This window comes from Erigeron canadensis, chromosome 8, assembly GCF_010389155.1.
Source record: "Erigeron canadensis isolate Cc75 chromosome 8, C_canadensis_v1, whole genome shotgun sequence".
Lineage (NCBI taxonomy): Eukaryota > Viridiplantae > Streptophyta > Magnoliopsida > Asterales > Asteraceae > Erigeron > Erigeron canadensis.
In genome coordinates this window covers 35,188,438-35,208,025 of record NC_057768.1, presented here as the reverse complement: position 1 = coordinate 35,208,025, position 19,588 = coordinate 35,188,438, and the positions used below count along the sequence as shown (strand labels likewise).

Sequence of the window (19,588 nt, the reverse complement as noted above, 5' to 3'; positions counted from 1 at the left end):
AGTCAAAAAACAATTTTCATGTAAAGAACAATCATCGATTGGGCTTGATTTGAAAAGTTCTCAAAAGTTCTCGCAAAAAAAAAGGTTCTCAAAATAACTTTACCCTGAGAATATATATATATATATATATATATATATATATATATAATGCGCCAAGCTTTGGTAAAAACCCCTCACATACCAATATTTTAATATTTTGAATAAATGTTTGGCCCCCATGATTTTTATGGTTTAAAAAGAGGTATGTAAGGGGTTTTTTTCACCGAACTTAGGTGACTAACATCTTCATATCCCACCCCCCATAAAATATATATATATATGCGACAAGGTGAGTAAGGGGCTGTTATGCACTCAACTTGGGTAAAAAAAAAAACCTCTCACATACCTATATTTTAATATTTTAAATAAATATTTGCCTCCTCCCAATGATTTTTATGGTTTAAAAAAGGTATGTGAGGGGTTTTTCACCAAACTTAAATATCTAACAACCTCATATTACCTTCCCCGATATATATATATATATATTGTTTTTAACAGATATATATTTCCTTATATTGGTAAATGAGCTTAGGGATGATATTATGATGATTTTTTTTTTAGCAAATAATATTGCAAAAAATTTCATATTTCCATAATACATGAGCAGATGTTTATATACCTTAGACTGTGTCTTTTATTAATTCAATAATAATTATCATTTTTCAAATGAAATGGATTATTATATTATATTTAATAAATATAGATCATTTAAAAGATTTTTATGATTTATAAATATTAATATTTTATTAGTTATGCTTTAACATATATCATATATTCATAAATTATAATTTTATTATTTGTATCAGTTGTAATCTAACATGTTTTTATTTTTTTTATTTATGTTCTCAGTCAGCCCCGCACAATGTGCGGGTTTAATCTAGTATATACTATAATTATAAACAAACTATCCTCCCTTTTTCAACTCTCTACCTTTAAAATATCCAAAATACCTTTAATTTTTTAATTTCCAACTCTCACACTAAATCTACCCGATATATTCCTAAAATATTTTACACCCACATTTATCCAAACTATCTCTCCTGTATTAATTAACTTAAATATTTATACCTAATATACCTATAATATTCTTAATAAAGTTATTTACAAAATATACATCCCTAATATACCATCCGTTGTCGCCACCCGCCGCATTGCGCGGGTACCCTCTCGTATTATATAAACAAATCAATAGAGGGGTCATTTTATTTGGCAAATACATTTTTAAAAAGTTTTTGGAAATATGAAGAAAGAACTTCTATCGAAAAGAAAGAAAAAGTTATATTTGAGTGTAGTTTTCAAAAAAAAAAATGTATTCGATAAAAAATAAAATCTATTTAAAGGAATGTTTATAAAAATTGCTGAAAAATATATAATTTCGACAAACATACATATGGTTCATTATAAAAATTTTAAATCTTCGTAAAATATATTTCATATCCGGTACAAGTCTACAAAACAAGTATATATCATCTATCCGTTTGATGGATGTTATTTGTTATTGTCTATGTTGTTCAATTTAATTACACGATGTTTTCTTTTAAACATGATCGTTTTTGCTTCAAACTAGAGTATTAAACTACATTAATATCCGGTCTACACATTGGAGCTTAAATTCGATAAACTTTTTCATATAAATGCGAAAATGATCTTTACCGAATATATCTGTAAGTAGACTTTTTAATGTCTGAATTCCAACAGTTCGATTTAATTGTTTTCTACATTCATGGAAAGAAAATAAAGAAAAGCATGAATTAAAACATTTACTGACTTTATATCTCTAATAAGTCTCAATCAAGTAGATGTCATTCTTGGACCCAAATTGTCAACTTGAGAGAAAAAAAAGAAGGGTAAACTATAAAGGATTACTAAAATATACAAGATATGACCTATTTGTCAAAGTTTAATTTGGAGGGATTATGATTTCAAATTCCAAATAAATATTATAATTAGTTATTACATTTGTCCATTTAACGTTGAATTAGGATCACTAACGGCCTATTAGCTTACCTGATATTTTCACTCTTCACAAGAAGAAAGCTCATTATAAATAAGAAAAGGACTTTCGTTAAGATGCATTAATTAGTTATATATTTACCATAAAATTTAGGGAGTGGGTTTTTAATATGAAAATGTACAATTTTTTATGCACGTTAAGTGAAATCTTAAGGACTTTGTTTAGCATTTTCCATAAGAGAATACTAACCTTTTTTTTAATAACATATGGAACTTTAACACATAATTATCCCCATTATTGAAGTTACTAAAATCCTTACCTTAATCATTTGAATTCCTAATTACTTTATTTCAATCTATTAAACTTGGCAAGGACCAATGATTTTGGCCTTATTGTTTTATTTCAAAGACTAATGCTATATTTTTGAGTTCCTTATTAAAAGAAAGGAAGTGATAAATGAGATTAGAAGGATATTGAATCCTTTCAAATCATCTGAAAAGTGAGAGGAAGATAAACATTGTGTTCTGTACCTTCTTTTTAAAGGAAAAGAAAAGAGTTGAAGAGATGAGAATGGAAAAGAATGGGTATAATTTTTATCATTTCAAATCATCCCATATTTGAGAAGAAGATTTGTTTAACAAAATCAATTAAAAAGTGCATTCATTTCATTTCTTTTCATTTCTCTTTTTCCCTTAAAAAATACTCAAGAACACAATTTATCTTAAAATCTTTTTTATTCCTTTCCTTTCTTCCCATTAAAAAACTCAAGAACACAGGGTAAGGGGTGCTTGGTTCAAAAAGGGGAACGGGTAAGGGTAAGGGAAAGGTAACGAGGAAGGAATATTATCATAATAAAACATATTATATAATAATAATAAATAATAATAATAATAATAATAATAATAATAATAATGGGATGTGAGAGAAGGAGTGAGGTATTAATAGTCATTCCCCCCAAATTATTGTATAATGGGTCACTACCTACTTCTAGTATTGATTACCCACTTTTTTCTTAATCAATCATTATTAATGATTATCTTACCCATTCCTCACCCCCAAATATATCCTACCAATCACCCCTAAAACTCCAAAAGGTTCCAACATTTGCCACTTAATTTGGTATCCCATGTGCCTTCTCTTATGGCTTTCTCAAAAGGGTACATAATTTGTTTGATGGAAAGGGGGAAAATAAAAAATATTTGGATTGATTGGGATATTTAGTTATAGAAAACATTATTTGTATCCTAAAATAATAAGAAAGGATATAGTTCTAGAAAAACTTTGAAAATCTAAAAAATATGCTAAGTATCAAATCAGAAAACACAGAGTTCTATTTCTAAAAGAAAAAATCTATAGAAAAGTACACAAAATGAACTTTTCAAAGTGCAATTATAAATTAAAAAATTAAATTTTATGTTTTCATTAATAACTTTTAGTTTTACAAAAACTATATTTGAATACAAAAAAGTTCATATCTCTAAATATATATAAAAGAGAAACCTTAATTCATAATTGGAGAAATATGGATCATTAGATGAAGTTTTTCTTTAATCTAGAGTCATTAAATCAAATGATAATGTCATATATTTTATTTAACTTTTTTGATTTAATTTAATTTTATTAAATTTTAATTATTATTATCCCTTATTTAAGTTTGTAGACATCAATAATTAATGTTTTTAATGATATAATTATGAAAATTAATATTTTTATATTTTACATCATTTTTTATCTTTAAAATTGATTTTAAATTTTTTTACGGTAACATTTTGTTTTCTAATGTAATACGCTCTTATTAAAGTATAGGATCTTATCATATAACATTTTTATTAAATCAATGTTTTTGGAACTGGACCGGATGTAAACCCGGTCTTCTTAGTAAAGAACTAAAAAATAAATATGAAGTCTATAGTAAGATATCGCAATTATATATTAGAAAAAATAATTGTATGAAAATTGCAATGATATGATGCATAATTTTAAGTTACGTTAACACAACATGCGATATATAGATTGATAAATAAACTACTTAGTAATTTTAGTGTATAACTATATTATTCGAGCAAAACGTTAAAGCACAAGTACAATGACAATGCAGACATCAAAAGAAATGAAAACCTTACTTTATGAGACCTTTAATAGATGATGTATCCATTTTTCAACTGTCTAGTCACTGTTAACCGGAATCTAAACGATCACCAATGTATCTTCATGTTTTTTAGTGGTTTAATTCTTACCCAGTTAAATATTTGTCAACTTATGATATTAGAAAAATTTAATTAACACGTCATTAATTATATATGTTTCTCGCGTATTACGCGGGTAATAAATTAGTTTTTCTCAGAAAGCATTTACGGTATTCTATAAACGAACCCACTAGTAATTTTTGTTTGCACAGGTACACATGTATATTTTTAAAATAAATGTTATATACCAATATATATATATATATACCATGTAGGTTGCTTGTATATGATGTTTATGATGCAGGAGTATCAATATGTTGTCAATATATTTTTTTTTGTGTGTTTCTTAGTTTATCTGATTTAGTTTCCTTGTTTAATTATTTGATTTAGTTTCCTAGATTCTATGGTTTACTTGTTATCATTCCCATCTATAAAATGGGATTTTAGGTTAAATGTTTTGAGAGTTTTTTTTATTATTGAAATAGGAACAATGTTTTTGAACCTTTTGATTCGTTTTTATAGTCTTTGATTAGTCATTACGTTTTTAAGTCATTTGATCGCTTCCAATCTGCATCGTTTATATTTTTAAAGAGTGTAGTAGATTTTAGATGTACTAAATCATAAGAGGCAATTATGTGTAACTATTTGAGAAATATTGTTATAATAATTTATCATTGAATATATATATATATATATATATATATATATATATATATATATAAATTGTTAAAATATACTAATAATAACAATATTGTTGACAATATCTGAAAAGAATTTCCAACAAGAAATATGTAAGACTTTTATTTTCTTAAAATAGTTCTTATATTGTATCTATATTTCTATGTAAAATGGACTCACCCAGTCTCCTTAATGAACAAGGGAGATTGTTAAGTCAAGGATTCGTTGATGAAGACTTGGTTGCTGATGTGGGTCATCGGCGAACCATCAGCGAGTCTAGTAACTCTTTGCCAACTATTCATTCTAGTCCACGTTGTTTGTCAAAGGCGGGAAGAATTCAAACAAGAAAAAGACAAGATTTACATGGTGGTGGTTACAACTGTATGGTTAGAAAAAAAATGTTTTCTTTCATACCCGATATGCTAAAGAAAACATGAAAGAAAACAAAAGGCATATGTTGCAAGTACTTTTGGACCAATGAGATATCGACAAACACCATTATGTCAATATCAAGATCTCAATGATGTTGCCTTATCTCTTCTGCTATATAAGACAACCCATTGTCTCACAAATTTGTATGTTTGTCCACCTGAAAGTTAGTGCTTTCAAGTTTACATTTGGTGTAATATTGTGTTAAGTTTTGTGTGTCTAAACTTAACATTTGTAATTTACATTTAGACGTTTGTAAGTAAAGTTGTAATATCGATCATGTATTCATTGTTTAATTAATATGCATATGATTAGACTTATATAGATTGTGGTGTTGTTGTTGTTCTTTTATATTTTGTTTACTATTATGTTATCTATTAATTAGTTATTAATTTAAGTTAAGCAAACTTCTGAATTGTTACATGTGTCAAAATTGAATTTATGTGGTGAAACTTTTATAGTCGAGTTAAAGTTAAAATACTTTTAATCATCCAACTAGACAATCCAAAAATTGAGTCTGATTCAGTTTAAAAGCTTATAATTTATGGATAGCAAAAACTTGTTTTACGCAAAATGAAGTAGGAACATTCTACCGACAATGATAAACTTTAAATGTGTGTTGGGGTAAACTTAATTAAAACGAGCACAAAAACAAAGAGCGTGGCACCCATTGTCCTAGGCTGCATATGTTGTGGTTGCACTCACCTGATTGGACTCTCCACCCTCGTCATCACATGCGTATTTATGGGGGGCTTTACTTAAAGTAAAAAAAACTAATTTTATCACAAACAACTTTTGGATTTTGATAACCCAATAATATGTTATTGTGTATATAAAAAACTAGAAGAATTACATTTATGTAAAATAAAAATGTTTAATATGTCTACAAAATAAGCTTCTAAGATGTATCTAACCAGATATAACAGACACATAGCTAAAATAATAATAAAAAATTAAAAAATGATGAAGATGATATATCAATATCCGGAATGATTAGGCATATTATTTAAGCCTATTTATACATAATATATTAGTTATTTGGTTTTAAAACAATATCGTAATCATATAATATAGTCCTATATATGTCACTTCAAAATTTATCATAAAGTCACGAAAGTTATTTTATGTAAAAAAGGTAGAAATCAAATATAAAATTTTGTCTTATTAAATATTATATATATAGAGATCAAATAAGAAAGTAACTTAAATTAAAAAGAGAGGAAAGAAGGTTTTTCATCCAATCAGAACTTCACAAATAACATTTTAAATTAAAAACGATGACAACTTCTTAAATGTGATGTCTTTCTTTTTAAAAAAGTGATGTGGTAATATTTTTCTAAATATTGACTTTCACATGTGTAAGTTCGTGCATTTTGATTTTGAATAATAATGTTTCTTACATGTGAAAAAATTTGTGTAAATATTGCTATTGAATGATTTACTTCCGTTATTTGAATGCTTTTCGATGTCAATATGAGGTTTCAATATACAAAATGAGTAATGACAAGAAATATAAAAAAATTTATTCTTAATTATATACCTTACAGGAGATATTTAGATATCAAAATTAAATGCACTCCTTTATACATGTGAAAATAAATAAAAGGAATACTTACAATTATATATCACTGCATCTTTTTTTATCTATACTATACTGATAAACAAACTACTTTTTCCTCTTTTCAATTTTCTATCTTTAAAATACCCAAAATACCATTAATTTTCAACACATTTTTAACTCACACACTAAATCTACCTAATATATCCCTAAAATATTTTACACCTATATTTATCCAAACTATCTATCTATGTTATTAATTAATATAAATATTTTCACCTAATATCTCTATAATATTCTTAATAAAGTTATTTACAAAAGATATATCTCTTAACCATAAAATAACTACACTATCATTAACGTCAATTACTTTTAGATTAATAACCATATCGTTACCACCACCGCCACTAGCACCACCCGTTACCGCCATCACCGCTCCATTGCGCGGATACCCATCTCGTTGTTACATATCAAGTTGTGACTAGGTTAAAAACTTTTTTTTCTTAAACAATTTTTTTCCAATATCCTTAAATACCAAGATTCTAGTCTCGCATTTCACATTTGTAGGGACGGACTATTGGAGGATTTTTGAAAGTTTTGAGTTTTGTCCCAAATATACATATAATTTAGAAATAAGTAGTTGGTGTTAAAAAAAATAATTAGAAGAATTATTAATTTTTTTTAAAGGATCCATTTCAAATAATAAATAGATAAATGAACATATAATCATGCTTGCATGATTATTATTATTATTATTAGGGGAAAGAAATATGAGGCTGTTAGACCCCTAAGTTGAGTGAAAAACCTCTTACATATCTTTTTTAAACCATAAATATCATGGGGCTCCAAACATTTATTCAAAATATTAAAATATTAGTATGTGAGGGGTTTTTCATCCAAATTGGGTGCATAACAGCCTCATACTCACTTTTTTTTTATTATTATGGAAATGATCAATCCTCCTACATGTTCTCCTAAAAATCATCCTAAAACCTTAAAATCATATGACATGTGTTATTCACTAATTTTTTTTCCTAATCTTGCCCACTGATTTTTCCACATGTCATAATCTCGTAATTAGAAGAATTTTTAGGCTATTTAATTAGGAGGTTTAATCATTTCCTTATTATTATTATTGTAATTAAAATTAAAAAATGGAGTACATCAACTTATAAAAATAGGGGGACACACGAGTGCAAAACATACTTTCCCACAGAGTCTTCAAAAGCCCATCAATTAGACAACAACATTATCTTCCACAGCTTTTAACATTTTTATTTATTAATATATATATATTCTCACTTCTCGAACTTGATTTCCTGGGATCAAACACTCAACACAAATTTTCTTGATTTTGGTGCTCAGAGAAGAAAAAAAAAAGGCAAGAAATGACCTAACTTTCCTTTTATATTTCATTCCTTTATACTTTCCTTTTTATACTCGTAACAAGTACTGTATATAATACTTTAGCTTCCTTTTTAACTGTTTGTTTTTACCATCTTAAAATCTTGGATTTTGGAGCTGTTATTTGAGGTAAAGTTGATACCTTTATTGAAATTTGAGTTGATTAAAGTTGCGGGTTTTGTTTATTTATTGAAATTAAAACTTGGGTTTTTATTTACAAAATCAATTCTTGAATGATTTTGGGAATTAAGGTTTGAGATCAAGATTTCAGGGTTTTTCTTGCTTAACTTTTCCAGGTTCGATTTTTAAGCTGTTTTTGTATATATGTTTATGATAAATAGTAAATGGATGAGGTTATCAAATATAGCTCAAATTTTCATCAGAGATGATTAATTAGTTAAGAATTATGAATTTGCTCAATTTTAGTCCACAAGCTATAAAATTTAGTGCCAAGTAATTTAATGTTGGGTCAAAATTGAATTGACTATGATTTGTGCTGTTTCATTATCTTTAAAGTCTTGAACTTTTTTGCAGGTTTTAATGGAATCTCCTCAATCTGTTGTGTCGCCATTCAAGGCCTCCTCTGTTTTCTCTGATCATGAGAAACAGAATCTTGATCTTTTTACTAAAAACCCGGCTTTCATGACGAAAAAGCCCGAACCGGAACCAGCGCCAGCTCTTGGTGTTCTTGAGGTATGCATTCATCAAGCTAGGGACATTCAAAACATATGCATATACCATAAACAAGATGTTTATGCTAAAATTTGCATCACTAGTAACCCCGAAAAATATGTTACTACTCAAACCATCAATGGAGGGGGACAAAATCCGGTTTTTAATGAAACGCTAAGAATTAACGTTCCTACAATTGATGCTTCACTGAAATGTGAGATCTATATGTTGAGTAGGGTGAAAAATTATCTTGAAGATCAGTTGTTAGGTTTTGCTTTAGTCCCTTTATCGGAAATTCTCATGAAGAATGGAAAGTTAGAAAAGGAGTTTACTTTATCTTCCACCGATCTTTTCCACTCGCCTTCTGGTTTCGTTCACTTGTCGTTGTCATACAACGGTACCTCCCCTGACATTATTGCTATCCCACCACCATCGGCGGCTGATGGAACTGCCAATGATTCTGAGTTAGCTGAATTTGACAAACTTGAGTTTCCGGATCCCAAATTAGTGAATGAAAACCATATGATGGTGACAGAGTATATTGGTTTGAGCTCAGAGAGTTTGGTCTCATCTGACGCCGATGATCAAGTTGATCAACCTATTTCAGAAACCGTCGAAACAGTTGAAACCCCAAAGCCCAACTCTCCACCAACAAGTGTCTCAACTAATGGGTCTCATTGTGCTTCAGGTCCTGTTATAAGAACGGAATCAGACTCAAAATCTGCAAATCAAGAATGTGAGTCGCTACTAAAAGAAAACCCTGCAAAAGGTGGTGATGGTGAGAGTGATTCGGTAAGTGAGAATGCCATAAAGAAGCCTTTAGTGGCAGTTAATGTTGATTTGGAGCAAAAAGTGGTGCAACAGGACTTTGTGGATTTGTATATGAAGAGTATGCAACAGTTCACTGAGTCGTTGGCTAAGATGAAACTCCCATTGGATGTGGAAAAGGAAGGCTCGGAGTCAGGAAACTCTCCTAGTTCGGATCAGAAGATTCAGACACCAAATGGGACACAGTCTCGTGTGTTCTATGGGAGTCGAGCATTCTTCTGAAGATTCACAGGGGAAATGTAGGGTTTAGAATAAAGAAGACTGATGACAAAACACTGCTTTAGCTTATGTTGTTGTTGTTTCAAGGTATGTAAGTATGGATCTTTGTGTTTTAACCCGTCACTCTGTGTTTTTTAAATTCTGAGTTTAGTTCTTGATCTATAACTGCTGCTTATATGTTTTATGTTTTTATGGAGTATCTTGATATTTCCTTTCATAAGTTGTGAATATTGAAAGCATACGCTCATCAGTTTGTCAACCGAACTGGACATACAAAACCATGTGGTCCAGGTCATAAAAGTCCCAAACCAGACATACAAAACCATTGTACTAGATTAGTCCGGTTCTGGTTACATCATTTTTTAAATCTGGTTCCAACCCATTCTAATTCAAAAAAGTCAAGAATCTCGTATGTTTTCATGTATGGAGTTAACAAGTAGCTATCCTTGTAGATGGATTGACGAGTAAAGTAGTATCACGAGTCGTATGGTAACAAGAACGCCAAAAATTTAAGTACCAAAACTTGCAACATTGATAACATTACGTATAATCGTTTGCCCTCGAAGCAGACTCAGATTGTTGCTTTGAAGTTAGGACATTACACAATAATCATTAGTTAAATGATGCAAGATTTTGGTTTCTTTGGGTGGAGTGGGGGACTTAGTTGCTTAATTGCTTGTGATCTCAATAATAATGTAATCAAAGAGACATTGACAAAACTATAAGGTAAAGTGAATCAATCATATGTTAATTTCATGGGCCTACAAATAAATCATATATTGTCAATTTGTCATTGTTAAAGTGGATTTTTATAATCTCAAATCAATTAAAAGTCCGTGTTGATGTGTGATCCAATTATATTTAAATTAAATCAAGTCATAAAACCTTTTTTCTTTATGTTGCTTTTGACACATGTATATGTGTTGGTTTTCTTGTAGTTATTAGTTACCACTTAACAACCACCATGAAAGGACATTTTCATAACTTTTGTATTTGTCGATTTATAACTTTTTGTAAATTATATGGGGAAAAAAAAACTTTTTACTGCTATAATTTTTAAGCTATACTTCTGAAGAGAAAATTTTTAAACAAATTCTTTTTCGCATAGATGATTTTACATCTACAAAGAAAATGATACCAAATTAAGTGAGAAATGATGTATAAAAGATATGATTTTTATAACTATAGCCACTAATTCTTTTGGATTGTTCCAGTAAATAAAGTGTCAAAAGATAAAATGGAATGGACCATAATAATCAAAGGAGATGTTAATTGGACTTGGCAACTAGCAATGACAAAAGAACATGGTGGATGTTGAAGTATTGTTTTTCTTATCGATAATAGTCAAGTACTAGAAACCAAAAGCAACTTAACGGATATATCAACTATTTACTATTAATAAATATTACTATACCATTACTATTGGAAAAGGGACTTTGATGAACATAATCATAGGAAAAGAATTAGGGCGTTTTTGGTTCACAGAATATTTTTGAAAGGAATGAAATCTTTCGAAGGAATTAAAATTTGAAGGAATGAAATTTGACGGAATGTTTTTGATTTTTTAAGAATTCAAGTGATAGAAGGAATGAAATTCCTTCCTCCATGCCCAAGGAATGGAGATTCCATCAAATGATGGAATGTTTACATTCCTACGGAATGAGATTCCTCTTTTTTTTTTTTTGCGAGAACATTTGAGAACTTTTCAAATCAAGCCCAACCGATGATTATTCTTTACATCAAAATTATTTTTTGATTGTTTTTTGAATAACTTATGTGTAATTTTGAATTTTATAATTGTGTGGAGGCATGGATTATCATCTGTTATACAATTATGTGGAGATTTGGGTTCTTGATCACATGTGCACGAATATTGCTATGATTACATGTGATTGACCTGCATACATGTGATCATAGCAATATTCGTGCACATGTGATCAAGAATTCAAATCTCCACATAATTGTATAAAGGATGATAATCCATGCTCCACACAATTATAAACTTCAAAATTACACATAAGTTATTCAGAAAACAATCAAAAAAAAATTTTCATGTAAAGAACAATTATCGGTTGGGCTTGATTTGAAAAGTTCTCAAAGATTCTCGCAAAAAAAAGGTTCTCAAAATAACTTTACCCTATATATATATACGAGAAAAGTGAGTATGAGACTGTTATGCACCCAATTTGGGTGAAAACCCCTCACATACCAATATTTTAATATTTTGAATAAATGTTTGGCCCCCCATGTTTTTTATAGTTTAAAAAAAGGTATGTGAGGAGTTTTTCACCCAACTTAGATGCCTAACAACCACATATTCTATATAGGGGGACAATCAAATAAGAACAGTTTTAAAATAAGAACGGTGAGAACACTTAAAAAACATCATTTTGATGCATTAAAAGTCCATAAAACTAACATAGTGCTTAACTAATTATCATTATTTAAGTGTATAACAACACATTGGCCTGTCAAAATCAAGAAAATCATGTTTTTTGTTTTGTGCATCCATCTTGGATGCATACTCTTCAAAAGGATGCATCCAGCAAAAAACGTAATTTTTTCAATTTTGACGGATCAATGTGTTGTTAAACACTTAAATAATGATAATTAGTTATGCACTATGTTAGTTTTATGAACTTTTAATGCATCAAAATGATGTTTTTTAAGTGTTCTCACCGTTCATATTTTAAGACTGTTCTCACTGGAGTGTTACCCTATTAATCCGTTCAAATGGTCGGAGAATAACCTATTAATCCGTCAAACGACACGCCGATTAGTGTTATAAACCTTGGTCTCTCAAGGCTCAAACCTAGATCTCCCATGACCCAAAACCCTCCTGAGAGGATTGGTTTTATCTAATATTTTTATATTATTATTTAATAAAAACGGGTTAACTATAACTTTTACACACAATATTTGATAACATCCAGTATATAATTCTGATATTCGGTTAAATTATATGATTATATGGGATTTTATAGAGTTAATTGCAAGATTGGTCCCTGTGGTTTGTACGTTTTAGCAAGGGGGTTCCTATTCGAGAATCGTTGCAATGGGGGTCCCTATTTTGAGAATTTCTTGCAAAATTGGTCCAAATTTAACGGATTCGTTAAAGGTGGCCGTCAAGTGTGCACCTGTGGGGGGTATTTATGTATTTTCCACCCCACAAGGACCCTTATTGCTAAAATAGAAAAACCACAAGGACCAATCTTGCAACTAATACCTTGATATTATTATTTTTATTTAATTTAAGAGTTTGTAACATACAATTATCTGCTCGTTAAGTATCTAAAAGTATATTTATGTGCACTTTAAAATTTTAATAATAGAAATATAGCTTATATGAATACTTTTGTTTTAGAAAACTGATTTATATAACTTTGTTATTATTAAATAAATAAAAGATTGTATGTTAGGAATTTAATATTTATTAAAAAAAAAACAAATATATTCGAATAATATAAATGTCATATATGGTATTTTAGTTATCTATTCTCGAGTTAAATACATAGAAAATGTTGTTGACTTTCTGTGTATTTTATTTATTTAATATCTAATTTTATTTCAAAAAATGCTGTTGACTTTATGTGTATTTGACTCGAGAATGAATAACTAAAATATCATATATGACATTTATTATTCAGATAGATTTGTTTTTTTCTTTTTAATAAATTTTAAATTATTAACATACAATCTTTTATTTATTTAAGCTTATATAATAATAAAAGTTTATATATAAATTGGTTTTCAAATTTATTTTTTATTTATATAAGGTATATTTCAATTATTAAAATTTTAAAGTGCACATAAACTTACTATTAGAGACCTAACGAACATATAATTATATATTACAATCTCTTAAATTAGAAAAATAATATATTAAGGTATTAGTTGCATGATTGGTCCCTGTGGTTTTTTCATTTTAGCAATGGGGGTCCCTGTGGGGTGGAAAGTATATAAATACCCCCACAGGTGCACACTTGACAACAACCTTTAACGGATCCGTCAAATTTGGACCAAACTTGCAAAAAATTCTTAAAATAGGGACCCCCATTGCAACGATTATCGAATAGAGACCCCATTGCTAGAACGTACAAACCACAGAGAACAATCTTGCAATTAACTCGATTTTATATGATAGTAACTAAAATGATTCAAAGATTTCGTAAAACAATATTTGTAAGGGAATTGACCAACGTTTTGAATACCGGTATTTTAGTTGTACCGGTCGGGTATCCGGTACCGGTATTACCGGTATACCGACCGGTACGTACCGACACGGTATTTTAATTTTGTATTTTTATTTTTATAGAAATCCTACAAAACTTGTTACAATTTAATAAAAATAATTAAAATACAAGTACAATCCACTTAAAAATAATACCAAATAGGTATTTTATAACAAAATATAAGTTTTAAAGCTTACAAATAACAAGCATAACATTAAAGTATCAAAAAATAATTTTTAAAAAAAATCAAAATACTGGTATTACCATTCCGGAAATACCGGCCAATATTGAATAGTGAAAATATCGGACAAAATACCGGGATAGTTGTACCAGGATACCACTCGATATCTAGTATTCCGGGTATACCGACCGGTACGTACCAGTATTTAAAACACTGAAATTGACCATTCATGAAAACTTAGCAAACCCAAAAGACCAAAAAGTTTTACTAAACAATCCAAGGCGGCTTAATGGTGAACATTTTCTGGATTTTAGTATTTTTACAAAATTAGACACATAAGAATAAATGGAACATGTATGATGTATCCTCCATATAAACGTCATCTTTCTCATGTTATTGGGGAAAAAGAAAATGATATTGCGCCACCGACATCTTACACAACCTATATGTCAATTCAAATTCATATATAATGGTGTCAAAGCTTTTAAAGGTAACAGAACTTGAAACATGAAAGAGCATGTAACAGCTTTGAAAATGTTGTGATATGATGAAAACTGTAAGTAAAAAAAAAAAATACAAAACAAAATGCGGTGAACGTGGATCGAACACGTGACCTTCAGATCTTCAGTCTGACGCTCTCCCAACTGAGCTATCCCCGCTTTATTTTAACAACTAGCTTTCAATTCAATATAGTAAGCTAGATGGGCAGATAGTGAAATGGGTGTAAAATGGGAATAAAAATAAAAACACTAATATGCGGTGAACGCGGATCGAACACGTGACCTTCAGTCTGACGCTCTCCCAACTGAGCTATCCCCGCATTTGCGAAACTGTACATCAAACATTTATTCGGATTTGCTTAAATACACGTATACAGGAGTAACCATAAGTCCACAATCCGTGTTAGATATGTTAAGACATTTTTTCATGCCATGTCTATCTTTTAGAATTTCATTCATCCAAATTAAATGGTTAATATAAGATTCGTGATTATACTTTTTGTTTATTTCTGTATTACATGTGACGAAGGAAAAAGTATGGTTATATCGTTGCCTAGAATGAACCATAAAATTTTTGTCACATACCATATGTCCATTTTGTCTCGTACCATGGATCCAGAGCCTTGCATTGTTGTATATGTAATCCTATGCCATTTGATGTTTTCTAGAAAAACCTCGACCGCATGTGCACAATCGTGTGTTGCATTTTTACATATGTAGGATAAGAGAGTATTGTAGCCTTTACATTTTGTTTGTTGAGTTGTATATCGCCAATCGGTATATACCTGGCGTGTAAAAGTACGGCTATGGGCAGACTCGGGAAATGAAGAATGGATGTAAATTAATAATTAGTTTAGACGATTGTCTGCTTTTCGGGTCCCATGGGGATGTTTCCAATATCCATTAATGGGACCCACGATTAAGCAGGCGAACGTAAGGTTTTCTATGGTATGGAGTCAATGTGCACGTCTGGATACATTAAACTGTTACAATACTCAGTTTTTTTTCTACGTATGGTATATATATGCATATACCAAACCAAACCCCTTTTAGGCGCGCCATTGTAGCCTGCCCATAATTACATAGAATTCACCACAATGTAAGGAAAACCGAGAAATCAAATAATAAAGGAACCGAAGAAAAGTCATGTGAACCTGGAATGGACCCATATCAAATAAAGCTACAACATGCAGAAAGCACAAAAATATGGTCACCTCTATCAAATACCAGAACCTGTTTCAAAAAACAGATGAAATAAGCAAGAAAACGAAATATTCAGTCAAATTATTAACTCGAATTCTAATCATTCACACTTTGTAAATCAAACAGAAACGGAACGTACATTCTCAGAAAACAAAGATAAAAGTACTGGCAACTTTGCCAGACATTACAACATCTCAACAAGAACAAATTAAAAACCGGAAGAAACCAAAAGAGAAACAGAAATTATTGATCTACTCTTCTACCACCCTCGTTCAAAAGATGCACAACAACACATCAAAAGTGGAACCCGTCGTCCAGCCGGAAATCTAAGGTCAATTAAAAATCAAAACTTGCCACCAAATACCCCTTTTAAACCTGAAAGCTTGTAGTATATCTTTTCAAGAATCCGCATACCACATTGCTTTTAATGTTGCTTGTGTTGTATACTAAAGAGGGTTATCTACGAAAATAACAGTTCCTCCTAAAGTTACCTTCTTGTATGCAAAGCTTGAAAACTTCTATGCAGCAATCCCTGAATTTATTTACCATGAAACAAGTTAATTTATCTAAATTATGCAGATAAGTTTTCAAAATATTGTTCAAATCGAAAAGCACAATTCATTGAGATAGACAAACAATACAAACATTCTTGAAATTAATTATAAAAGACATACCCCTATTAGTTTGTCTATTTGCAATGCTATAGTTTCCAACATCTTCTGAATTCTCGAGCCCATAACCGAATGAACCAGGACCAGAACCGTCTAGCTCATTAGATGAAGACTGCCACGTAGGGTCACCATACATTGAACCCCCACGGTACAAATTACCATAAGACGCTTCCTGACCTACACTGGGTCCGTTTCTTCCAAGTCCAAGGCCATAGTTGTTTTCTGGCCCCCCAAGAGATCCAATACTTCCATTATTGTATCCAGAAGAGCTCATTCCACCTTGACTAGATATAGGAGATGACCCCCAGTTTGGCCCATTTCCAAAAACTCCAAACCCGCCACTTCCTGAACCCAAGTACGCACCTGACCCACCAGGGCTTGTGAGCCCACCATTTCCCCATACATTTCGAGTGGATGAACCAATAAATGAGTCACTTCTCACACTGTTTTGATTATATCCAATAGGGGTAATGTACCTATTTGAATTTCCACCAAAATATGGGCTCAAAACTCGCCCGTAACCCATGTTATTAGAGCTCCCTCCAAATGCACCAGGGCTTAAAGCTGGTTCAAGGTTCATACCCATCCCATAACCAGATGACCCAAATGGAGAGAACCCATTTCGGCCGCCCGCAATTGGACTAAAACGACTGTCGGTTCGACCTCCATAAGCACCAATTGGGCTCATATTGTAACCTTGTGGGTAGGCACTGGTAAGGAATGTGTTAGGTCTGGTTAACCCATAGTTAAACCCAACCAATGGGCTCCGGTTGGGCCCCGGTGATAACTCTTTTGGAACAGCCCGTTTGACCTCAACCATTTTACCATTGAGTTCATGAAAGGTCTTGTGTAATACACGTTCCACCGCTTCTTCCGAATCAAATGTGATGAAACCAAAACCTCTTGGCCTTTGAGTGTTGTGATCATACATCACCACCACATCTGTAATTCCACCAAATTGATCGAAGTATTTCTTAAAGTCACTCTCGGTAACAGTTGATGCTAAACCACCTACAAATATCTTCTTTGTACGCCCTCCAGGACCCGGTGATCCTTGAATACTATTATTGGTTCGATTAAGTCCATGGTGGTCTTCCCTAGGAACCGCCTTCTTCGCTTCAACCTAAATTTGGACATTATGCAAAACGTATGAACTTTCATTGTTTCCATTACAATGTACAGTGAGATTGTTTTCAAAGTAACTACGTATCGTGCCTTGAATATTCAGATATGCAAGTTATAATCAGTTCTCTTACAGCTATTTCTTACAAAAATCATAATGCACGACAAGACTAAATGCGCATCCAAATATTTTATAGTGCATACATTAGAGTTACAAAATCAGAATGAACTTACTGTTCGACCATCGATCATATGCTTCTCCAACACAACTCTTTCAGCAACAGCAGGATCAACAAACACTACAAAACCAAATCCACGAGCACGGCCAGTGATTCGATCCCTCATGATCACAGCCTCCACCACTTCACCATAACTACTAAAATACTCTTTCAATCTACTCTCATCGGTATCCCAAGATATCCCACCAATAAACAGCTTACCGAAATCCGATTTCAATCTTTTCCACAACCCCATGTTGAATTGCCATGAAATGAGTAGAATTCTCAACTGAATTCAACTACAACACCAACAAACAAACAAACAAAAATACCAAAATTCTATTAAAAATCAAAACTTTATCTTACACGCATACATAATTCAATCAAAATCCTAAAGATTTCATCAACCCCATATCAATTCAATCATAAAGTTCTTAAATTTACACAATTCTAACAAATCCCATTTGGATAGATCAAAAATTCAAAATGTATGTACAAAAAAGATTGAATTTTTACCTTATCTTGATAAAATTCGTGCACAAAATAGTGATCAGATTACTATAATAGTAATCAAGAACTAAAATCTTGAAAATCGGATCCCACAATCATCAATCTCGAGTAGATTTCCAGATTCCTAAATAAGATTCACAATTCAAATAGATCAAACAAATTTATTAATCAAAAAAGTAAATTAATTTGAAGAAATTTAAACAATAACATAATTGGGTCATTAAATAAATTTTTATATATAGAGAGAGACACATAAATATATATGTATGTATATACACTCACCCTTTAATGGAAATGAAGAAGAAGAAGGGGTGGGAGAGATCTACATAAAAATTTAGAACAGGGGAAGATGTGGGTAGTTTTTGTTCACCAAAGGTAAGGTATAGTTATTAGTAGTATATTTGTTTTAAATAATTAAATAAATTGAATTAATAAATTAATAAAATTTGAAACTTTATTACACATTTTTTTAATTTTTTTCTTGGTTATTCCTCCACTTCTATCTATGTGTACATGTATATATTAATGAAATGAAATGGGATTTTGATTATTATGGGAATAATATAAATGAATAGAGAAATAAAAAATGAAAGAAGAGAGAAAGGGAGACAATGTATTTTGGGCAATCTTCTGGTGTAAGAATATCTGAAGGAGGCCAAGAGAGAGATGACAGGAGATGATGAGCTTTTTTTTTAAAAAAAAAAAATGGATTTGAATTATTAAAATAATTAAAACCAAATCTAGTTTATTCTTTTTTAATTATTTTGTTGTAGTGGGATTATGATAGATAATTGTACAGCCTGATTTCGCAATTTAACATTAGGTATGTCTGGGATAGTTTAAATAAAATAATAAATAAATATTGAATTTAATAATCTATATCTATCTATTTTCTCATATACTTGAAAAGTACTTAGACTATTCTAAATTTCTAATTCAAAAAATTTATTTAAAATTTAAGAATGAAGGTAATTTGTATGTCTC

At 30.4% G+C, this 19,588-nt stretch overlaps 2 protein-coding genes and 1 non-coding gene across 3 annotated transcripts; 1 reads left to right on the top strand and 2 right to left on the bottom strand.

Annotated features, from left to right (window-relative positions):
- Positions 1-8,076: 8,076 nt before the first annotated feature.
- On the top strand, positions 8,077-10,129 carry LOC122611095. Its single transcript, XM_043784060.1, has 2 exons — positions 8,077-8,224; positions 8,781-10,129. The coding sequence occupies exon 2, from the start codon at positions 8,789-8,791 to the stop codon at positions 9,968-9,970; it is 1,182 nt and encodes a 393-aa protein (XP_043639995.1). The 5' UTR covers positions 8,077-8,224; positions 8,781-8,788; the 3' UTR covers positions 9,971-10,129.
- A 4,837-nt stretch (positions 10,130-14,966) lies between these two features.
- TRNAF-GAA lies at positions 14,967-15,039 on the bottom strand. The gene has a single exon. It is a non-coding gene; the product is annotated as a tRNA-Phe (tRNA).
- Positions 15,040-16,154: 1,115 nt separating this feature from the next.
- Positions 16,155-19,189, bottom strand: LOC122578284 (heterogeneous nuclear ribonucleoprotein 1-like). The gene is made up of 5 exons (XM_043750209.1): positions 18,887-19,189; positions 18,611-18,728; positions 18,111-18,393; positions 16,758-17,877; positions 16,155-16,615 (listed from the first exon to the last, which is right to left on the bottom strand). Exons 3-5 carry the CDS (start codon positions 18,348-18,350, stop codon positions 16,602-16,604), a joined length of 1,374 nt encoding a protein of 457 aa, XP_043606144.1. The 5' UTR covers positions 18,351-18,393; positions 18,611-18,728; positions 18,887-19,189; the 3' UTR covers positions 16,155-16,601.
- Positions 19,190-19,588: the final 399 nt, after the last annotated feature.

Bases quoted from the DNA above. Each gene is read 5' to 3' on its own strand.
- LOC122611095 (XM_043784060.1), top strand. From the start codon at position 8,789: ATGGAATCTCCTCAATCTGTTGTGTCGCCATTCAAGGCCTCCTCTGTT.
- LOC122578284 (XM_043750209.1), bottom strand. From the start codon at position 18,350: ATGGGGTTGTGGAAAAGATTGAAATCGGATTTCGGTAAGCTGTTTATT. The intron at 17,878-18,110 runs GTAAGTTCATTC...GTCCAAATTTAG, and splicing joins ATATGATCGATGGTCGAACA to GTTGAAGCGAAGAAGGCGGT.